This window comes from Scyliorhinus canicula, chromosome 1 (assembly GCF_902713615.1).
Source record: "Scyliorhinus canicula chromosome 1, sScyCan1.1, whole genome shotgun sequence".
In the NCBI taxonomy this organism is placed as follows: Eukaryota; Metazoa; Chordata; class Chondrichthyes; order Carcharhiniformes; family Scyliorhinidae; genus Scyliorhinus; species Scyliorhinus canicula.
Window position 1 is genome coordinate 268,088,132 of NC_052146.1, and position 18,042 is coordinate 268,106,173.

Here is an 18,042-nt window from a genome sequence, read left to right on the forward strand (position 1 = left end):
CTGACCATGGTGACGTGATCCAAGTGCTTTCACCTTCCTCCGGAGCCTAACCCAGGGTCATGTCAGAGTTGAGGCAGTGACTGCCAATAGGTTACTGGGTGTTATGGCAGTTGAGTCCAATACTTGTCCCAACAATGAACAGGGACCAAGGAATGGTGGTTTACTGAATCTGGGGACCATGAGGGAAATGGTTGTATCTGCTTTGTTGCCCAAATTGAATGAGCTAACTCACCAGAGACCAGGCAGTGAAGCTGGAATCTTCCCAGTTCATCCAGCTGTGGATCACATTACCCTGTGCCTTTATCCACAGAACCATTTGGAGTGGCCAATTTAAAAACACATTAAAAACTCTTGTCGATAACAAGGGGAGAAAAACCCCTCAGCACGTGTTTAACGCGACATTTAAAGGGGTTTTTCTTTCCAGAATTACAGTAAGAAGGTAAGGGATGGGAATTGTTGTTTCGTCCCCTTCGCTTTCACAGCCATTTGGTAAGAGCCGGGCAAGAACTTATTTTCTTTCCCGCTCTCCCAGGTTCACAAGAGTCCCTCTAAATCCCGGTTGAATTTATGACGGGATTGTCTCGGATGGGGGCAGAAGGAAAGAGGAAAGGGCTAATTTTACATTCGCTTTGCCAGTCAAACAATTTTCTTTGCAAGGATGCCAAGAAATAAAAGCAAACCACAACTAATAAGCTGTAGTTTCTTTTCAAGCTGAGTTAAGATGTTTGCGGCGGATCTTCCAATAAACTGTGCAAAAAAAAATAAAAAATTGCTCCCATAAAATGCAAGAGGAACAAATGCGAAAGAAACAGAAACATGTGGTGCACCCACAAGATAAAGTAACTGTACTTTCAATCTCACTGGCTCCAAGCAGTCTGCTGATAGAACTATGATTTTTTTTTTAAAAAGCCAGAAATGGTCACTATGTACAAAATGACAGAATCCAATAGATAAAAATTGGGAAAGAATTCGTAACGTATCCAAGAAGTTCATGTTGCTGTAAGCCTGTGAATAATGATTGCTGCATCCATCCTTTAGACACCAGAAGGCTATAACTCACTCCTGGAGTGCCTGGGTTTTTGCAAAGCAGACGGAAACCGTTTCGTGCTTTCTAAATAATGTTCTGCCTTTAAATCCTGCCGATAACAAACTATGCAAAAAATGGAGATCTAACGGATCCCCAAAGATTAATGAGCCATGGGAAATATTTTCTGTGCAACATGTACAATGTTCTGGGTCCAACAATTTTCAGCTCCTTCATCAATGTTGTTCCCTCCATTGTGACATTCAAAGTTTATTGCTGATGGGGGTTTTTCAGTCCTGTTTGCAATTCCTCAGATGATAAAAGCAAAATACTGCGAATGCCGACGATCTGAAATAAAAACAGAAAATGCTGGTAAAACCCAGCAGATCTGGCAGCATCTGTGGAGATAGAGACGGAATCAACATTTCGAGTCTGGCCGATTCTTCTTCGGAAAGGTCATACGGACTCGAAACGTTAACTCTGTTGCTCTCTCCACTGATGCTGCCACACCCGCTGAATTTATCCAGCATTTTCTGTTTTTACCCTCAGATAATGGCTCTGTCCACATGCAGCAAGACCGGTGCCAGATTCTGAAGAGTGGGTGGTTAGTGGCAAATAACATTCATGCTTTGCAAGTGCCAGGTATGAATATCTTCAACATCAGATGCCCAAACACCACCCCCAACCCCCTTCATGTTGAATGCATTACAATCGGTGAATCCACCTCCATCAACAGCCTGATGGCCACCATTTATCAGAAACTCAACTGGACCAGTCCATTAATGCTGGGTCTACTAGAGCAGAACAGGAGCTGGGTATGCTTTGAATAGTGCCACACTTCACAACTGTAAAATATTTCTCCACCACTTACAAGAGCGCAATGGAATTCTCCCCACCTGCCTGCATACATCTGCATTGACACTCTGGAAGCTCATCACTGTGTGGGACAAAGCAGTCTGCTTGATCAGCTCCCCATCCACCCAGGTTACCTGAACATCTATCCTCTGCACCATCAGCTTCAGTGTGTGCTTTAGGAGCAATTACCAAGTCTTCTGCAGTAGCTTTGCCATACCTTTCGAACCTGTGACACAGATGGCCCAGTGGTTAGCACTGCTGATGCACAGCGCCAGGGACCCGGGTTCAATTCTGGCCTTGGGGTCGCTGTCTATGTGGAGTTTGCACATTCTTCCCCCGTGTCTGCGTCGGTTTCCTCTGGGTGTTCCAGTTTCCTCCCACAGTCCAAAGATGTGCGGGTTAGGTGGATTGACATGGTTAATTGTCCCTTTGGGATGTGGTTAGGTTTTGGGATTACGGGGATAGGGCGGGGTGGACGGGGGAGTGGACATGGGTAGAGTGATCTTTACAAGAGTCGGTGCAGATTAGATGGGCTGAATGGCCTCCCTTCTGCACTGTAAGGATTTTATGAGTATCTGAAAAGAAGGGACAAGGGTACACCTTCACCAAGTTCCACTTCAAACCATACACCATCTTAACTAAGACAAACATCGCCAATCATTCATTGTAGCTGGGTCTAATACCGGAATCACTAACGACATCATTGGAACACTTTTATCTTCAAAGGGACTACAGTCTGAGATTGTTTACCTCAATGTTGAGTCTAGAAGTTGTATAGTTCTCAATCAAGAGGATAGATGCTGATCTTCAAGTTTGCATTGAGCTTCACTGGAACACTGCAGCATGAGTCGAGGACAGAGATGACAGCAAGGGAGAAAAGTGGAGAATTAAACAGTAAGGCCACTGGAAGCTTGGGATCTTGTTTGAGGACTGATGCAAGTGTTCTACAAAGTGATCACCCAATCTGCATTTGCTCTCCTCAATGTAGGGGAGGTCACATAAATGGAAAGGAATGGTTGTTGGGAATGATAGAGTCACCATCTTTCTATCCCTTAGCCCGTGTTGTCTTCAATATTTTGATTGAACCAAATAAACTGCATTAAACAAACTGAGGGACAAATGAAAAGGGCAGCCCCTAAAGAGGATACTGCCTTAAACAAAAACAAACAGCAAATGATACTTAAAAAGTCAAACTGAAACGTGATTAAAAGGGTCCATGCAGGACCCACTGCGCACGGAAGGCCTCAATGGTAACCATGGACACCAAGCTGCGAGTCCAACCGCAGAAGAGGGGCAGACAGTCAGGTTGGGCGACTCCCTCGGTCGCCTGTTGCCTGGACCTGTTTATAACAAGTTTGACCAGGCCCAGGAGCAGATTCACAAAGAGGCTTTCTCCTTCCCCACCCCTCTCCGCACAGGGTGCCTGTCGATCAGGAGCCTGGGACTGAGGTGCAAAGCAAATTGCAACAAAAGGTTTTTCAAGAAACTGAAAAGGGAGCGCAGTCCAAAATAACTTACATACACGTGCGCCACGGACCCACAAGGCCTCAAAAGAGCAGGCATCTTGGGAGTCCGTGAACCGATGCAGTCAATGATTGTATGCCTGCAACATACCCCACCCTAGGTCTCCAAGTTTAAGGGGGAGGTCTCCTCTGTGGAGGATTCTCCAGTGGGGAATTCTGCCACCATCAGCAACAAGGTGCTGGGTGATGGGCGAGGGCAAGGAAGCGAAGGGTGTGCAGCAGCAGCCCATACCTTGTTGCCTTCATGCTGCTGTTACCCCTTTTATCCTGGGGGTTTCAATTTCACTGAAACACCAAATATGTGGCATTTTATCAAACATCCTTTGCAAGTTCATACACACACAATATCAATTGCGCTGTCCTTATCAGACCCTCCCTGTTACCTCATCAAAAAGACTCAATCAAGTTAGTGAATCACAAATTGCATGTAACAAATCTAAGCTGCCGCTACTTTACTAGTCCAGACTGGTTCCAGTGGCTGTTAATTTGCTTCCAAGTTATTACTTCGAACTCACCTCCGCACCACTAAATGTTAAACTGATTGGCTAGTTTTATCCTTCTTCCCGTTTTGAAACAAGGGTGTAACGTTTGCAATTGTCCTTGGTCTCGCCATCTAAGTCCCCAAATACTCCTTCCAGGTGAAATAGTTCTTCACTTGCACTTCTTTCGATTTTGCACACTAAATTTGCTGCTCACAATGTGATCTCGTCTACCTCGGGAGATCAAACATAGAATAGGTGACCGCTTTCTGGAACATTTCTTCTCAGTATGCAAGGAAGACACCGAGCTTTGGTGGCCTGCTGTTTTAATTCTATACCTTGTTCTCACCTCTTTGGCACAACACCTATAATCTAAGAAAGTTTGGAAGATTGTGGCCAGCATACAAGAACACAAGCAATAGGAGCAGGGGTAGACCGTATGGTTCATCGAGCCTGCTCCAACATTCAATAGGACCGTGGATGATCTTGGGTTTCAACTCCATTTCCCACCTGCTCCGCATATCCCTTCATTCTCTAAGAGACCAATGCCTGAGTTCTCCGTTCCTGAGACTAAGTGTTGACGCCGGGGTAGGATTTGTGGACTTCTATGACAACCGCACATGGGCCAATGCAACAAGGGGCTAGCACCGGCACCACGTGGAACACAATGGATTCCAATGAGAAATGGTGCTGAGTTCACCGGATTCACAATTGACACTCAGGAGGCCGACAAGCTGCAGGCGCATATACACACTTCACTCCCCACACACACCATCCCAGCCAACAAGATGGCATTAGTTGCGCCATACAGCTGATGGGTCACCTGGGGCCAGAGGGCACCTAGGGGTGGTGGCCTGGGGAGATAACATACGACCTGTGGCCCTAAGTTCACAGCATGCAGTCAGCGGCGTGCACAGTGCATGGCTGTTTTACAGGCTGCGGAAATGGTGTTCCGTGCCCGTTCACGCCGGCCCCACCTCCTCCCGTACTTCCCCTCGGCCCTGGCAGAAGCCCACCCGGCCAGCGGCACAACTGATAGCAAACTATGGCGATGTTAGGCACTTTCCGTACACCCTCTCTCCCCCTCAGCAGCCACAGCGCCTGTTTCACGATTTGGTTTTTTAAATTTTTAGAGTACCCAATTCATTTTTTCCAATTAAGGGGCAATTTAGTGTGGCCAATCCACCTAGCCTGCATATCTTTGGGTCGTGGGGGCGAAACCCACGCATACAGGGGGAGAATGTGCAAACTCCACACAGACAGTGACCCAGAGGTGGGATCGAACCTGGTACCACGGTGCTGTGAGACAGCAGTGCTAACCACTGCGCCACCATGCTGCCCTTGTTTCACGATTTATCCGGACAATACCGGATCGGGCTCACTAATGATATGCCAATGACGCTTACTGCACGAGTTCTGGAATACATTGATGCCGCTGTCGAGACGACAGTGAATTGCAAATTGGCGTGAAATTGACACCCAGCCCAATTTTGGCGTCAGAACCGATTCTCCGCCCAATTGCGTTTCCCGATTCCGGCATCGGCCAACAGAGAATCCCGCGCCAGAAATCTGTCTGAATCTTAGATATATTTCAATGATGGAGCATCCGGAACCCTCTGCGGTAGAGAATTTCAAAGATTCAAAATCATCCAGTATCCCAACAATCTTCTCGTTTGCCATAGCTCTGGTAAAGCCCTCTTCAGGCACAAAGTTGACATTTAGTATCTCAAACATTTTATTCCGCCTGCACCAATAGCTCTCCAATTTGGTCTCTAATTAGCGCTGCCATTCCTCTGGCAACCACTTTACTGCAAATATGCCAGATTGATCTTTTATGTTATCTACCAATCTATTCTTGTACTGTCCCTTTGCCCTTCCTATTTCCTTTTTTAATTCTTCTCTGTACTTTTTACAGTCAGCCAGATTCTCCCTTTTATTATTAGGCTGATGTATGTAATAAGTCCCTTTTGTCTGCTTCATCTAGCTCTCTTACACCCTAATTCCTTTGTCACCTGGAAAGCTGTGAATTTGGTGCCTTTCCATTCCCGCCTTTTGGAAATGCACCAAACCTGTATCTGAACCACCTCCTCATTGAAGGCCACCCATTCTTCCATTTCATTTCTGCTTGGCAGTTTTCAGCTTCAGTTTCCTCAAGTCCCCCGTCCCTCTTTTAGATAACTCCTTGACCCTCTTCATAATTAACCTAAGCCTGATGATGCTATAATCACTATTCTAGAGATGCTTCTCCACTTCATTGACCTGGATTAGTTCCAGCAATGCCTCCTTCTTCCTGGGCAGCAAATATACAGATCCAGAAAATTGCCCTGAATACGTTTCAGAAATTCCTCTTTTTTTTCTGCCCTTTCTGTCCTATTCAATGCTGGGATAGTTAAAGTCTTCCATTATCGCTTATCCATACTTTATTTGCAAATTTCCCCCTTTATCTCTTCCCCACTATTTGGTGGGTTATCAAATACACATCAGCATAATAGCTTCTTTATTGTTTCGCAATTCTGACCAAGATATTCAGTTTTGGTTCCTCAAGGATAGCTCTCTCGCGCTAACATCTTCCTTAAAAAAATTGCCAACTTTGCTTTCTTCCCTATCTTTCCTGAATATTTCATACCCAGGAATGTTATCCATGTAACCCTCTCCTTTGTAGAGCCTGGTTATTGCCACTATTATATTTCTACCTGGCTATTTGCACCTGCAACTCATAAATTTCATTTCAAGCCTAATTTGTAATTCTCTGTATTTAATTCTGTTTCCAAATTGTACGTCCACATCTTGGTGCCTAATCCCTTGGTAAATTAGTTTAAATCCTTCCCCACAGCACTTGTTAACCTGCCAGCTGATATTGACCCCAGCTTTCAGGTGCAGACTTGTGTAGGTCGCTCCTGACATAGAACTGGTCCAAATGTCCTAGGCCTAGGAATCTGAGGTTCCCTCTTCTGAACCATGTCTCTTGGCACATGTTAACCACCCATTTCCATTTAGTTTTATACCCACTAGTATGTGATGCTGAGAATATTACAGATATGACTGGGTAACCCAAAGGGTTGTAAACCTGTGGAACTCCCTGCCCAGTGAAGCAGTTGAGGTTAACTCGTTGAATGTTTTTAAGGCAAAGATAGATAGATTTTTGAACAGTAAAGGAATTAAGGGTTATGGTGAGCAGACAGGTAAGTGGAGCTGAGTCCACAAAAAGATCAGCCATGATCTTATTGAATGTCGGGGGAGGCTCGAGGGGCTAGATTGCCTTTCCTTCTCCGAGTTCTTATGGCTACTTGGAGGTTCTGCCCATTTTAACTTGCTCCCAACTCCTTAGACACAACTAACTCCTTAGACACAAACTGCAGGACTTAACTGTAGTTTGGACAACTTCTGGCTCTTCTCCTTTCCCCTCCAGAATGTTCCACAGCCTCTCAGTCCATTACCCGGCAGGAAGGAGGTAACATATGGTATGTATGCCACAGGGTGTCTGTCCTCCTGACTATGGGCTCCCTCCTTGCAACCACATTCCTATACTTTGTTTATAGCCCATGTATAGTCTTTTAAACTTGATTATAAATATCAATGCAGATACTGTCAACTATTTTTATTCCCCAAATGTCTAGTTGTTGCTACTTCACTTTATGGAACCAAAAAAAAACCCAGTAACTAACCTCTTGCCTGTCAGCTGAAACTGAATAGCTCTCAGTAGAATATGGTAACTATAAAGTACAACTACAGTAACTTGCATTTATAGCATTTTTAACTAATTAAAAACACCCCAAGGCACTTCACAGGAATGTTATCAAATAAAAAGTGGCACTGGGCTTTATCAGGAGATCACCATGGTACGAGATACTAGGGTACTAAAAGCTTTGTCAAGGAGCATGTTAAAGGAGAGAGAAGTAGAGGGACTGGGAGGGAAATCCAGAGCTTAATGTTTAAGCAACTGAACGTGTGGCAACCACAGAGGGAGTGATTAAAATCAGGGATATGCTTGTCAAAATTGGTGGAGGCTTGCAGATTAGAGAGATGGAGCAGGATGAGGCCGTGAATGTATGTGGAAACAAGAACGAGAATTCAGAGTCCCAGGTTCGATTCCCGGCTTGGGTAACTGTCTGTGCGGAGTCTTCCCGTTCTCCCTTTCTGCTGTGTGGGTTTCCCCCAGTTGCTCCGAGTTTCCTCCCACAAGTTCCGAAAGACGTGCTGTTAGATAATTTGGGCATTCTGAATTCTCCCTCTGTGTACCCGAACAGGCGGCGGAATGTGGCGACTAGGGGCTTTTCACTAACTTAATTGCAGTGTTAATGTAAGCCAACTAGCGACAATAATAAAGATTATTGAAAGCAAGGCCCTGCTGACCCATGGAGGGAGTACAGCAAAGGTTTACCAGGCTGATTCCTGGGGTGGTGGGACTGTCACATGAGGAGAAACTCAATCAGTTAGGATTATATTCATTGGAGTTTAGAAGAGTGAGAGGGGATCTCATTGAAACTTATAATATTGACAGGATTAAGCCGGGTAAATTCAGAAAGAATGTTTCTGATGGCGGGGAAGTCCAGAACTGGGGGTCATAGTTTGAGGATAGTTTTGGGACTGAGATGAGGAGAAATTTCTTCACCCAGAGTGGTGAATCTGTGGAATTTGTTACCACAGAAAAGTAGTTGAGGCCAAAATGTTGTGTCATTTCAAGAAGGAATTAGCTATAGTTCTTGGGGCTAAAGAGATCAGGGGAAGGCAGGATCAGGGTATTGAACTTGATGATCAGCAATGATCATAATGTAGGGCAGCATGTGGCGCAGTGGTTAGCACTGGGACTGCGGCGCTGAGGACCCGGGTTCGAATCCTGGCCCTGGGTCACTGTCCGTGTGGAGTTTGCACATTCTCCCCATGTCTGCGTGGGTTTCACCCCCACAACCCAAAGATGTGCAGGTTAGGTGGATTGGCCACGCTAAATTGCCACTTAATTGGAAAAAAATAATTGGCTACTCTAAATTTAAAAAAAAAGCAATGATCATAATGAATGGCAGAGTAGGCTCAGAGAGCCTCCTTCTGCTTCTTAGTCCTATGTTTCTGTGACCCAATGTAAGCCTGCGATCTCAGAATTGATTGGTGAATCTGATTTTAAGCAAGTTCTGGTTTGGGCAGCAGAGTTTTTGATGAGCTCATGATTTGGAATATGGAAAATTGGCGAGGTCAGCATTGCAATACTCAAGTCTAAAGCAAGCATGAGGGTGCCAAAAGATGAGCTGACAAACACATTCTGCTCGTATGTCTTATGGTCTTATAGAATGGGTTGAGAAAATATCAGCCATGATTGAATGGCGGAGCAGACTCAATGGGCTGAGTAGCCTAATTCTGCTCCTATATCTTATGGTCTCATACACCGTATATAGAGTGCCCAATTAATTTTTCCAATTAAGGGGCAATTTAGAGTGGCCAATCCACCTACCCTGCACATCTTTGGGTTGTGGGGGCGAAACCCACACAGACACGGGGAGAATGTGCAAACTCCACACGGACAGTGAGCCAGAGCCGGGATCGAACCTGGGACCTCGGCGCCGTGAGACAGCAGTGCTACCCTGTGCACCACCTTGCTGCCTTATTGTTTTATTTTTTCAACTTGCTCTCCTTCCACCCCTCAGGGCACTGACTCACTGGTTTAGATTTGTACAAATGCCATCCATCTCCCAGAGTGGCCATCTTGATATACAACCTTGACAGTAAGGGGGAGAATTGCTGTAACTTTGACAGATTAGCAAAAACTACAGAGTGCTTTATTTAATATTTGAATCAGAAATTTGTTACGAATTTTCCACTCATTCACATGGAGTTCCATAATTGGCTGCAGAAAAGAAACATAAGCAATTAAAGAAATGATTGGCAAATATGTGAACATGGGAACCCACTCCAGGACTATGATCAATGTTTAACCCTGCAAATTAATATTAAACATGCATTTATAAATTGCTGTATATATGAGCAAATAGTGAAAAATGAACATGAAAATGTGCCAGCATTCCATGCCCACAAGAATTACCCATTTTGGTTAAAAAAAATATATTACAAAGTTGTAACTAGGAACTATCGCAATGCCATAAATTCACGATTTAGGACATGATTTGAACCCACTCGAGAGATTCCACTTCGGATTTATGCAGTCGTCTTGCTTATGGAGATATGGAATTCTAACAGAATTGAATACAGCCTAAGAAAATATTTGGTATGCAACATAAAGGCACTTTTTTTTTAAACCTCTCCTCTCCCAATTACCCTTCCTCTCCATAATGTGACTTCATGCTGTGGTATAGTTCTTGTGCAACAATAACTCTTTTGATACATTGCCTCGGAGTCTGGATTGGGAGTGTTTGCATGCTCACCTGGCTTGCACATGCACTTCCAGGAGAGATTACTGAAATGCTAACACTTTTTTTCCTCCCTCATTTCTAACCCAAGATCTCTGAACCCTGACTGGGATCTTCACAATTCCTATGGCACAGCACCATATTAAGCTGTGAATTCGTCTGCTGAGTCCTAACTCCACAAACTATGTACTTTTGTTTTACCACCAGGAATTCAACTCGACTACAATTTTGATGGACTTTTAAAAGTTTCAGTGTCCATTCATTGTCCTGCAGGTTTTCAAATCTCTTTTCACAAAAGTGCAAGATAACTTGCTCGCTCGTGAAGAAAGGTTGTTTGAAGTATTTTACCATAGTGCTCTTCTGTGCCACAATTTGCATTTATATAGCATCTTTAACATAGTAAGATGTCCTCACAATGCTTCACAGGACTATTATTAAACAGGTTTACTACTGAACCGCTAGAGGTAGGTTTTAAAGGAATATTTTAAAAGGAGAGATGGAGAGGCTCCAGCATAGACAGTTGAAGACGTGGTCACTAAGAGGGCAATGATTAAAATGGGGGGGGGAAAGATGCACAAGAGGCCAGAATTGGAAGAGTTCAGAGATCTTAGGAGGGTTACAAGTCTCTAGAGATTGGGAAGGTCAAGGCCAAGGCCGAGTAGGAATTTGGAAACAAAAGATGCAACTTGGTGCGGTTAGGATAAAATTGGCAGTTTTGCATCCAACTTCCAACAGGATAGAAGTATTTTGTAGTTCCTGGAGACTTTCCTCACTATCATTTAGTATCAGAAATGTGCAAAGGATTATAGTTTCAAATATAAAAGTGAAAAAAGGGCCAGGTTTGTAAAGCTTTGATGGGCAGTGCTTACAGGGCTAAACAGAGACGACATCAAGCATTTCAGCTCCCAATTAGTTTGGATGCTTTTCATTCTCATACCCAAACTCAGAAATATTTTCAGGGAAAGAACAATATTAGTTACTGATGGGAACGAAGGATGATATTACATGCATGCGAAAGTGAGACACAATATGGTAGGTATAACAGAATGTGTGAAAACAAGCAACAATTCCAGATATTCAAAAATAAAACATTTCACGTGTGCATGAAAGTGATAATACATGTAAAAATAATGGACGGTAAAATGTTTAGTTATTACCACATGGAAATGATGTGAACATCTTGAAATCTGTAAAAAGGTACAAAATTAGAATATTAGCTAGTTCTGCACTTTAATCCTCCAAAATCTTAATAAAACAGGTTCTGCATTGTAATGGAACTTAGGGGATACTCTTGCTCGAACTTTTTTAATTATCTAGGCCTTTCGCACAAGGCAGCATTTAGCACATCACCAATGTGTGATATGCTGCATCAATTTTCTTATTGTTTAATGCACACAACAGGGATCTCATTTACAAAATATGCCAATTACCAAATTATCATCTCTCTATTTGGATAGTTGCACCATGTCACAAGAAATTAAGGAATCCCTCCCACCACTCATTCCCCCATTAAATTTTAATGGAGATTTCTAGCCAAGTGTCATTCTTTATGCATTTTCATCCTATTAATTTGCATGGGAGCAAATGGTTCACTACCACTCTGCTACCAATGGACCCCTGTAACCAGATGCCATCCCGGTACAAGCCTCTGCTTTTCCCTTCCCTCTTACTGGGAAGCACATTCAAATTTTTGTCTGGCAGCATCCAGCACGATAAGCTTTTGACTAAGAACTGATCAAAACAGCAAGTGTGGCCTGACCAGATCTCTCCAACTCTTAATGCATTCCAGCTCAGCTACATTCTCAAACTAAAAGGTTCTGGGCAACCACGACTAGCCACACCTTCATAAGCATGAACTTGAGACTTAAACCAATTTGAAAAAGTAAACTTGCAAAAGTAGTCGACTTGGATTCATTGAAGGCAATCTCGCCCAAATAAACCCCAAACCTCATTTGTGAGGTGCAAGAAAATGGGCAATATAATACAGTATAGGATTGAATTTGGAATCGGCAGCAATTTGTATTTCTATAGCAATACAATGTCCCAAGGTGCTTCATGGAATTATCGTATAAAATGTAAACAGCGAACACGTAAACAGCGAACACAGATGAGCTAGGCCAGACCAAAAATATGTTCAAAAGGTAGGATTTAAGGAGAGCAGCTGGGAGATTGAGCAAGTATTCCATGTTTTGTTTGTAAAAAAAAAGTGAATTCGCAAGGGGATCAATGTATGTATTTTTACTTATTGCAATCGAGTGTACCTGCTGCATTACAGACCCAATTGAAATCAAGAAATCTCAGTCTGGGTACAAAGTAAACATTGGCATTAATGCTCTCACTGAACTACCAGTGTTTCCATACAATAAAAACAGAGACATAAACTGATGCACCTTTTACAGTTCTAGTTGAGGCAACATGCAGAGAGAACTAATTAATGTATTGTAGAGATTTGAGTTTGCATTGTTACTTTGGTTGCGAGGAGTGGTTGTGACAGATCACTTAAATCCACTTATTCCAGATAATTTGGACTTGAAAAGACAAGTGCTTTCTACCCATTGTGACTGATACTAAATGACACAGTACTTTAATTAACCCCCCTCCCAAGGGAAAGAGAGAGTTGATAACTTTTATCTTAGATGTGGAAAACACAAATGCAATTCAGTAGGTTTTCATGATAAAGTCTTGTGCACAGATCACAAGTTTTTGGAGACACAAAATAAAGGCAACTCGTGTTTATTCAACTCTGGGGCCCAATGTTATTGCAAGTTGCCTTTTTATACATTTAAGACATTTACAGATCAACACAAGTATCAAAATTGCTTGGCTGCAATCATCCATTGAAGAATTGTTTAAGTATAAATTTTAGGGCCATCTTTAAATAACGTGTTGTTTGAGTTGCATATCAGTGTTTGTAGCAGTTAAAAGTGAGTAACATTACCATGATTAAGGTTCACAACCACCTAACTTTATTTGTAACAACTTAAAACCATAGAAGGGAAATGAAACATAGTATGGGGGTGTGTATGACTAGATTCCCCTTTGTAGTCAAGGAGTTCAATGCTTATAGAAACTGGTCTTGGGAGTTTTATGTAAAAGGTGCTCAAACTCTGCCTACTGTAATAATCTGGTTGAAGGTCATTTGCTACCCACCTCCCCGAACCCCCAATTTTGCCCCACATAAATCTAAAGCATCGCACCAACATAGGTAGATAATGTAATGAAAACAAGACCATTAAACCAAACCACTGCTCAGACAAAAAAAAACTCTCCCCATCACACACCAACATCCAGAGGACATTTACAAAGTTCTTCAAAAATGATTTTATTGGGAGAACTACAAAAAATTTACAGTACAAATTTTACAGTCTCACACTTTAATCTGTAGTGAACTGACACCCCAAGTATTTTTTAAACAAGTTTTTTTTTTCCTTTTGTTACATTCAAAGGATACTTCTGTTAAAGTAGTCAAAAGAGAGTACATAGTGCTCATAATCTGTACCTACTATGTACAAACTAAACCTACTATCATTCACCCACTGTCTTGGAAAATGTGAAGTTTTTTTTCCTTTTTTTTTGTTTTTAATAGTAAATCCCAGAAAAAAAAACAAAAAAATCCAAAAGCAGAGTTCCATTCTCCAGACATTTCATATTTACTGCAAAAAAAAAAAACTGGTTCAGACCAAATGGTGGCATGTCTCACTCCCATCCCTCCCCCCCTCTTTCCTGGGAAGATAGGCTGCTTTTCTTAACAAAGTTCACTTCCAAAACTATTACATTCAGAGAACTGACATCCCCCAATTATTAAAAAAATACTTTTAAAGGGAATGCACATTTGTTCTGAAACTTGAGCTTGTTATTTTGGTGAAGAAAAATAAGAACTGTCTCTGTAACTGGACCCTGAAGGCACTGTCAATATAATACTGGGTCCAGGGTGCTACATATTTTGGCTCTTTATTTTGTGTATTTTTTTTAAAAAAGGAAAAAAAATCACAGTGTCATTTATACAACAAAAAAAAACTTATGATGCCACTTTGACTTAAGAATGCCACATTAAAGTCTGATACTTGAAGTTTTAACCACTGACTTTGGACGGTCTAACATCCCCAGTTAACTTTACATTCTTTAAAAAAAAAATGCCTACCATCTTTTAACCCTAACTACTTCCACAGCATCAAGAACTGATTTCTACAACATAGAAACCATGCAATTTTTCATTTCGTAAACAAGGAAAAAAAATTAATGAAATAAATATTACATACAATCTCTTAAATTAAGATTTTATCATTTACAATAAAATAACCAAGTGAAGTTACAAAACAAAAACGGCATATATTACTGTGAAAAGAACACACTCCACATTCTGCAGATTAATAATGGCAATCATAATTTAAACATAATAAAAGAATATATATCTATTGTTTTCATCATACGCGATAAATACAGTATGAACAAATTACCAATGTATACTTTCTCGAGATAATAAATAAGTTAAATAGTTTTATAGCGAGTTGTGCTGCGATGTGCTATCACAACAACTGAAACAGCTAAAAAAAATTTAACAATCAGCAGTTATTTCAACAATTACAACTAACTCAACGAACGAGTGCTCGACGAAAAAAATCTGCAACACGTTTCTCTCCTCTAGAAAAGGCAAACGGGCCACTAGGTGGCAATGGAAAATAGATTAACTTGCAACAAAGTTTGGAATGAAAGTTTTTTTCTCTCTTTTTAAAACAAGGCAAAAAAAAAGCAAGTCCTGTAATATTTGTTTCCTTTAACGAAGGCATTTTCTTGGCAGGATTTTTTTGTTGTTGTTGTCGTTATTGTTGTCTATAATGTTTTGCAATTCGTAAATAAAAGTTCTGTTAAATAGAAAAAAAGTTAAGTGGAGTTTATGTTTTTAATATCAAAGAGACGATGTCTTTTTTTTTTCCTCGTTGTTCTTTTCTAATCTTCGGAAATGGAAAGCCTGCTGAATATAGGGAGGCGCCTGCCTGGGTCCATGCTGGGGGACTCGGAGCCACTCAGGCTGCCCGAGCTGAGCGAGCCGCTCAGGTAACTCTCGCGGTCGGAGAGGGAATCCGGGGGGCTCGGCGGGGCGTCGAAGACCGGGGACTCGGCCAGCCGCCGCAGGCACGACTGCATCTGGCTGAGGATGAAAGGAGGGGACGGGGGGCAGACATTGACGGGCTGCTGCTGGCTGTATCCCCCGCCGCCCAGATGCTGGGTCTGGATGGCCAGCGGGGTGAGCAGGTTACTCAGCTCCTGGCTGGAGAAGGTGAAGGCGTTGTTGGCGCAGGCTGGCAGTGCGGGCGACAGCAAGTCCTCGCAGAACATGTTGGAGGAGCCGGACGACGACGAGGAGGAGGAGCAAGGCGGCGGCGGCGTGCGCGAGGTCGGGCTCTCCAGCAGCGGCGACTCGAGGCCGCTCGAGCCGCTGGGGAAGCCGGAGAAGCTGAGGCTGTGGTGGAGCTTGGGCCGCGGCTGGTGCTGGCCGCCGCTGAAGGAGCTGACGGCGTTGTTGTTGCAGGGCACCTGCCTCCTCTCCTCGGCGTTGTGGATGAAGTGGCAGCGGGGTCCGTAGGGGCAGAAGCCGATGGTGTGGAATGTGCGGCACAATTCCGTCTTGTACTTGGGGTGGCGGGTCAGGCTCCGCAGCTCATGCATGCCGTGGGCGAACTGGCACTTGTCGCCGTACTTGCAGGTGCCGCTCTCCTCGAAAGGCCGACACAGCTCGGTCTTGTAGCGGGTAGAGTTGACCTGGCCGCCGGCCGCTGCTTTCTGCTGTTGCTGCTGCACCAGGTGCAATGGGCTGAGCGGCTGCTGCTGCCTCTCGGCGCTCTCGCTGAACGAACGGTCGCGGAACTTGTTCTCTTTGTTCAGCATGGCCGTGTTGCTGGACTCCTTGATGTTGGGGAAAGAAGAACTGGGATACTTGGTGGACGAGCTGTTGGCCAACGCCTGCAAGTTGCTGGTCGAGTGCCGTCTCAGAAATCCCGGCGCAAAACTTGTTACAGGGGTCCCCACTGCCTTTTTATCCAGCATACTGTTAAAGTTATTGTAGTTATTCAGAGATTTTTCGTTCTGGTGTAAAAAATGGGGGGGGGGGGGGGAAGGAAAATAAAATGCAAACAAAAATTAGAATCTCAAAGCATTAATCAAGTATCACAATGCATTCATTTACACAAGTCAAAAACTTTGAACCCCCTCTCCTCCACAAAAAAACTTATGGAAAACTTCCCCCTCTTTTCCCCGAACTTCCAGGAATCAGTTGTCCCTTCCCGGTTTTTCTTTACCTTGTTGCACAAGAAATCGTTGATATCGTAGAAAGCAGATAGAAGAGTTGCAGACATCTTCAGGCAGTAGTTTCTACAACTGAGATCCTGCTCTCGGGCGAAGGCTGGAGTCACGATTGCGTTTTTTTTGTCCTTCCCCCAGCAAAAAGAAGAGAGAGGTGAGGTCCGAATGTATGAAGGAGAGGAGAGAAAAAAATAAAAAAAAGTCTTTTTTTGGTGGTGGCGAAGTTGAACTGCTAGAACTCCTCGCTGTGCCTGCCTTGTTATAAATATTGAGCGCTCGGCAGTGGGAGGGATTTAACCAGCCTGCTTTCGGAACCCTGGCCCCCGGAGTCGCCAGGACAACGAGCGCTTGATTGACAGGCGGTCCTTAACTCGTTAGCATAGGCTAAAGTGCAAAGAAAAAACTCTTTCTCTCACGAGCTGGGAAAGTCACTATTACTTTGTCCAGGGAAGAAAAAACTTCTCCCAGAGCTAGATGCCCGTCCAGAAACTAAAAAAGGGCGCAACTTGCAACTTATATTTTTCTCTCTTTTTCTTTGAACGGTTTGTCTGGGTTTTCTGTGTTGGCCTTCGCTGAAATACCGATACATGAGAGGCAACGCGTCACCAGTTACAAAGGCACACAGCTGGTGTTACTTCCACTATTGAAGCCGGGACTCCGCATTTAGCAAAGTGGCGGGATTTCACCCCCCCCCCCCCCCCCCACTCTGAGTTTGAAGGGGTTCCTGTTGGAATTTGGGGCTTGCTGCAAACCCAGATACCGTGTGCTAGTCTGCTATGAGGATAAAGTATCTTTTAATTTTTAGCTAAAATAGTTGATACATGACCTCGAGACAGAACTTTTTTTAAAGCAGCTTGTGGCTATAGATCACAGACCCCCCCCCCCCTTATTTGAACCCCCATTTATATCCAACGTTGGGGGGGGAGGGGTGAGAGAGAGAGGAGGAAGTGTAACGTTCATACAAGACTGAAAAGGAGGTATTGCTCCAGTCTAATCCAAATACAGCCCGCTGCCCTGATCCGAGGCGGAAGACATTTATTCCTATTTATTTAATGCAGAGCCAGGGGTGGGGTGGTGTGTATCTGCCACTGCAAAGTGTGGCTGGGTTTTCTCCTAAGCTTTTCGCGGGTGGGGTCGGGTGGGGTGGGAGGACGTTACTTGTGAAATCCGCACCGTTGAAAATAAAATATTGTGGAGCTGAGTAAATTCGGGCAGTTGCTGCGGCTGGTTGGAAAGTTGGCCACGAGGTATTTGCAGAAATGTCTGTTTGCTGCACAGGGCAAAGGATAGAAACCCGCAGCGAGGGAAGCGACACTCAACTGGTGCCCGGCAAAACTAATTACAACTGCGTGTTCCTGCCCCCAGCCCCCAACCCGGGGCTGGAGCGCCCCCTCCCCCCCCCCAACCCGGGGCTGGAGCGCCCCCTCCCCCCCCCCCAACCCGGGGCTGGAGCGCCCCCTCCCCCCCCCAACCCGGGGCTGGAGCGCCCCCTCCCCCCCCCAACC

At 44.0% G+C, this 18,042-nt stretch overlaps 1 protein-coding gene across 1 annotated transcript; it reads right to left on the reverse strand.

Moving 5' to 3' along the window:
- Nucleotides 1-13,542: 13,542 nt before the first annotated feature.
- zfp36l2 (zinc finger protein 36, C3H type-like 2) lies at nt 13,543-17,118 on the reverse strand. Its single transcript, XM_038812924.1, has 2 exons — nt 16,534-17,118; nt 13,543-16,321 (listed from the first exon to the last, which is right to left on the reverse strand). Exons 1-2 carry the CDS (start codon nt 16,588-16,590, stop codon nt 15,185-15,187), a joined length of 1,194 nt encoding a protein of 397 aa, XP_038668852.1. The 5' UTR covers nt 16,591-17,118; the 3' UTR covers nt 13,543-15,184.
- Between the last annotated feature and the right edge of the window lie 924 nt (nt 17,119-18,042).